Source organism: Lathyrus oleraceus, chromosome 3 (genome assembly GCF_024323335.1).
Source record: "Lathyrus oleraceus cultivar Zhongwan6 chromosome 3, CAAS_Psat_ZW6_1.0, whole genome shotgun sequence".
Classification (NCBI taxonomy): domain Eukaryota; kingdom Viridiplantae; phylum Streptophyta; class Magnoliopsida; order Fabales; family Fabaceae; genus Lathyrus; species Lathyrus oleraceus.
The window spans coordinates 12,159,384-12,165,399 of NC_066581.1; the positions used below are offsets into that span (position 1 = coordinate 12,159,384).

At 36.3% G+C, this 6,016-nt stretch overlaps 1 protein-coding gene across 1 annotated transcript; it reads right to left on the bottom strand.

The window, feature by feature from the left end:
- Window positions 1-1,290: 1,290 nt before the first annotated feature.
- On the bottom strand, window positions 1,291-4,657 carry LOC127129411 (uncharacterized). Its single transcript, XM_051058600.1, has 3 exons — window positions 4,542-4,657; window positions 1,953-2,091; window positions 1,291-1,881 (listed from the first exon to the last, which is right to left on the bottom strand). Exons 1-3 carry the CDS (start codon window positions 4,655-4,657, stop codon window positions 1,291-1,293), a joined length of 846 nt encoding a protein of 281 aa, XP_050914557.1.
- Window positions 4,658-6,016: the final 1,359 nt, after the last annotated feature.

Sequence of the window (6,016 nt, forward strand, 5' to 3'; positions counted from 1 at the left end):
CTAAACGAGATCAAAGTGGTCCTGCTAAAGGTTGAAGATGGTGGATGGTTCTTATGTTTTGTTTCTTTGTTATCTTTGATTATGGGTTATATGGAGCACGTGGAAGAGTACTAGTTTATTCCTCTATTTTTTTCTCTAAGTGTAAGTGGTTATTTTGAATTAGAAAACTATTGTTGTGGGTTGCTATTTATTAGGAAAAAAATAACGTAATTGGTACACTCATATTCTCCCTCAACCCATGATCTCGGTATTGTCTCTAGTAAATGAAACATGGTTAGTAACTGTCCAAGACGTGTTATACGTTAAAAAATACATTGTTACGAGAAATGCTCTCTATATATTCAGAATGTATTCACTTTGTTTCATGGTCACCAAAACATGGTTTATCTCTTCATAAATTTAGACCATAGAGTTTAAGTAAGTAAATGTTTAGAATAGCGAAACATAACTGTTGTTGCATCGAGAAGTTCAATTTCTACACATCAATAATGGGAGGTAAGTGCTCTTTGAAATTGCTTCCATTTAATGTGTTATTTATGAAATTGATTAATATTTCTATCAATGACGATAATGAAATTGGGTAAACTAGATTCTCACTATTAAAATATATTAATATCCACTTACTAATTTTGTTAGGTTAAGAGGTGATTACATGTTCAATTACTTTCGTAAATAACTTTTCTATACACGGTATGTACTTCATAATAAATAAATAAAAATACATTTTTTATCTATCATTTTTACTATATGTTCGATATTAATTATTATGTATTGATAATATAAAATTATTAAATATAAATATTCAATTGAACTACAATGAAAGCGTCATTTCACTACATTAGAAGTTTTACTTTTCTACTTGACGTTTTCTTTTTTTAAATCTATCATGTTTTCTAATGATGATGAGAATGAGAACATATTAGTATCTACAACCTCCAGCCTCATCTCCTATATTAATAATAAACCAACTGAAAACTTCACATTTATTGAAAGGATATGTTTAGCTTGCAGTGTACAACCAAGATTCATAATTATCAATATGATTGTCGAACCAACTGCAAGATGTTGCCTCCATGATTTGAGTCACTCTCATGAAATATACAATCCAGTAAAACCAATAAAAGCAAATACTTGGAAGGGAAAGAATTTATTTACATAATTTTTTGTATCACTCTCATGAAATATAGAATCCAGTAAGCTAATAACACAGTAGGTTAACCTAAAGACAAACCTAAAAATATAGGATATTTATTTATATTCAAAACATAGCCTAAAACTATCCAATCACCCCTACTCTTTGTCTTTTTCTTTCTGTATCTCTATACCCTGAATCTTCCTATCCAAAGAAACCAAAGCTTCCTCAATACGCTGCATCTGTGAATTGGCAATTGCATTAGATTTGTTGACTTCTTCATTCAACATAGTAGTGATCCTTGCATAAAAACACTCTAGAATTTTTTGGATTAAATCTTTATCTTCTAGACTTTTTTCCAAGGTAGTAGTGAGAATCTTACCAAGACTTCTTGTCAAACTTGCAGTCAAGTTTGCACTAAGAATTTTGGCTAAAGCCTCAACATGACTCGCATCACCAAAAGGTGGGTCAGCATTAGCATTACCCTCATCAACAGCGTCAAAACGTGGAATGTCATCATCATCACCCCCACCACCAGTAACAGGAGGGTTAACATCAATTGCCTCACCATCAACTCCAAGAATGGGAGCCGTGCCACCTATACAATGAACAACAGTTACATTGTTCAAGTCGATATCAACGAACAGTGTCTCAGCTTCTTGAGTCAAATTTTGAATGGCTTCCTCTTTAGGACCCTCGATCAAGACTTCTAGGGCGGGATTAACATTCAGTAACCTGTCAAACTTGAGCTGAAATATAGATAAACCCCATGAATACAATGTGAATATACCTTAAAATAAAAAAAATCAAGATTACTCACCCGAATCTGATCCTCGTTTACATTGAGAGGAATCTTAACTTGGTTATCCTGAAGTATTAACCTCCATCTCCTTCCATGCCAATATAACCCCTTTTTAATGTTATGAGACACGACTCTACTGTATTGTAGACGAGGATAACTTAGGAAGAAGATGATGGCTATTTGTATACATAGAGCATTTTCTTACACTGGGCTTTGTTGAAATATTCTTTGGGCCGAACGGTGAAGTGAAATTGAATGAATAAGTATAGGATTTAACATGTTGGTCTTTAATTAAATCTTACACCTCCATGTCATGCTTGTTATTATCCTTACGTCCTTATTATTTTTTTTTTGAATTTTTTATTGTGTTTATCAAAAGTTTCTTATAAAAAATTTATGATTTTCTAAAAAAAATTGAAGAAATACGGGAACTTTTGAAACAAAATTCCAAAAACTTAGAAAAAAAATTATATTATCGAAAATTTCAAAATTTCTAGTAAACTACAACACTTTTTGAAATTTCCGATAAAATACACACACTTTTCGAAATTTTTGGTAAACTACAACACTTTTCAAAAAAATTCATACCGACAATTTAAAAATGAACTACCAGAAATTTGGTATGTTATTGGAAAATTTGAATGAACTACCGAAAATTTTGTTCCCACTTTTGCAATTGTCCCTCATAGTGGGTGATGGTGGTATGTGTTTACTGTGAAATTTCGTAAACAAACACAATTTTCTATTAATACTTAAGGGATCAAACTCGACGGGACATATTTATGTGCATTTATGGTTTTAAACAACATTCTGTATCAAAATGGAAGGGTTACTTTTTCGATTTATTTCAAAGTTTGAAGTAAGATTTGGAATAAAAGATTTTTATAATAAAGATTGAAAACAAAATGCAAGGTGAAGTAGAAGCATGAACTATAAAGTGAAATCGAAAGGTAATTCAATACCTAAAAGATACTTAAATATGAAAAGAGCTGAAATTTATAAATTATGAAACGCATAGGTACATTTTCCTCACTCGTTTCTCAAATGCGCATATAATTTGAGTTTACAAAATATGTGTACAATTGCAAACCTCTTCCCAAATGAACATAAGTTCCTTTATATACTACTCTAAAATAACTACCCAAACAAGATCGATTAATCCTATCACGACATGTTTCATCCCCATGCAGCGGTTCTCCCCAACCAGCCTCCACGTGTCCTTAAGTAACCGTCTATGTTACACCAGTTCCCGCTCTTTTAACATCATTCAAATACCTTAACTACTTTTACTGGTCATTAGGAATTGACTTCTCACGTCGAAGTCTTTAATGTTAACCATGCTATGATAACCCACTCCAATATTTTCCTCATGCAATGCCCAAGATGACATTGTTTCCATTTTAATAATGAACTCCAACCTTAGCCAACATACCAAAGTATTCAATTTCACTAAGTCCCCTAACTCTTACAATGCCCTTCGACGTGTAATCACTTCGACCAACACCACTATACGTGACTTCCGACCTGACATCATCTTGGTTCCCCTTCGACTTTGTTTACCCTATCCTTCACCCTAACATATTGATTATTGTCCCATTAATACTTGCTACTTATATCCAAGTCGAAGAATCTAAGATAACAAATTACCCCCCAAAAGGCCATGTTTCGATCTGAATCAAACAAAAGAGACGTGGCCTTTTTGATCATATCTTTTCGATGCCACTTTCGCTTCTGCTGACTTCATCGTCATCATTACCCCGTTACGGCGCATTGTCATTTTCCATGAGATCCGCTCAAAATCTCATCATTACTCTTACTTCCTAGGAAGTCGTGGGTTTTCACGTCGTTCATAAATGCTCTCACTCACATTAATTATGTGCTTCGTAAACCCAAAAAACGCTTCAATCTCCCCCACGTGGATGCCATGTGTTTGATTCAGTACATGCATTGAGAACCTTATAAATAACATGTTTAACTCCTCTCTTCTTATTCCTCTTTTCAACTCCTCTTACAATTTTTATTGTCTCGTGCAGAGCAACAGTTTTTTTTCACTCTTTTCCTTTTCAACAAAACTTAATTTCCAACCATGGCTTCCAGTCAAGTAATGCCCTCTAAATCTAACACTGGAAACAAAACCCCGTTGGCTTTCACAATCTTACAAAACGAGGATGAGGAAGTAAGAAACTACATTCTTGAACCCCCTTAGTCAGATGAGAAAACTTCCATTTGGGAAAAACAGGTTCATATTCCTTATTTGCTGCACAATAAAATGTATGCCTTTTTGGTACCTTATCCCACAAAGAGGTCACATGCTGGGAAAGTTTCACGCTTCTTTCCAGGTTATTCAACCATGTTCCCTCCGTGTTTGAAAAACATGCTCTCGATCTATCTTTCATGGTCAAACCTACCTGTGCATTTCGATCAACGCCACCTACTATGAGCAAAGAGTATATCACCCAACTCAACAAGGCTCAATCACAAAGGAAGGTGTAGTGGGAGAAACTGGGCATCTACAACATGGTTAACATTTCCAGAATGGGTCCTAAAACTAACCTAGCTAAGTTATCAGCTTCAATCTTCTTCTGGGAAGGATCGACCAATACTTACCATCTTTCCTGTGGCATGTTAACACCAACTTTGTTCGACGTAACCTCCATTGCAGGTCTGATCCCTCTAGGTACAACCTTTGCTCCGACCCTAGAAACCAAAAATGAATTCACCATTGAATGGTTTGGTTACAAGAACTTTATCCTCGATAGCCATGACAAAACAAACGGCGAAATTTTCGACCAGGAGCAGATAGTTTTTCTGACCTTCTGGCTATCGTATTATGTCTTCTTCTCTAATTCTCTACAGGTAGCCAAGAAGGTTGTTCCCCTAGCCATCCAGTTGCACGAAGGTTGAAAGATTTCTTTGAGCAAACTCATTTTAGACAACCTCTACCGACCACTTGGAGAGGCTTCTTACAAACTAAAACACCTCCCTGAGACCAATAATTCATTCCTAGTGTCAGATCCCTTTTGGATCCTGCAACTATGGTTGAATGCCACTTTCGAGCCAAAACTTCATGTGACCACCTCCCAAGCTTTACTTCTACAAGACAAAGATATAACTATTGAAGGTACTAGCTTGGCTTAGATCACTCCCCAAGAAAAATCCACTTCCAAATATCCTCTTAAAGTACATTAACTTATTCCTTGACTCATCAATTTTCGACAGATCAATGGCTCCTTCTGTGGATCGCCTCATAGGTATGTCCTGTTAGACGATAGTACTGATCTAGAAGGGGGTTGAATAGATAAGTATTTAAAATTTAGCACTTTTTAAAATTGTTTTTAAAGGTTGCTAAAGATCCCTAGACCATAATCGTTTGTACGAGTCGTTAATGGAAATACCGGATATGCGTGAAACCAAATGGAATAACTAAGATAGAGATAATCAACCACTATCTTAATCAATTGCTTAATTATCCCAATCCGTGATATAGTTACTGTCGCATTACGCGAAAAACCGGCGGGAAAAGAAAGAAACAACAGAGCCGCCACCGTGCGTTATTTATCCCAAAAGAGGGAAAGGAAACGCTCGAAGTAAACCAAGGAAAGAACATGGTCTCGCGACCAAAGAGGATGGGTTCGGGAGTCGGTTATGCGAAGGGAAGGTATTAGCACCCCTACGCATCCGTAGTACTCTACGGGATCCACGCACAAAAGGAAGGAAAAATGGTTGCTAAAAACATTGCTCAAACACACACACACTGGCTGAAAGAGACAAAAGATACTGACTGAAACTGACTCGGCAGGATATCGTATCCTGGGCCTACTTAGTCTATCAGGCATAGACATCAGAGTCGAAGTAGTTCGGACTGGGGAGACGACACATGCTCGCTAGGATATCGCATCCTATGCATACGTATCTTCTCGGACGAGAGAAGAATCAGAGCATTCGTAGCTCGGCTGACACGCACACAAACAAACACAAACACAGGCAAACGTGGAGCCCGACTGCCAATCACTAGACTTACATCAGCATCCGAACCTAAACACACACAGGAAACCAACTGCCAATCGCTGGACTTATGTCGG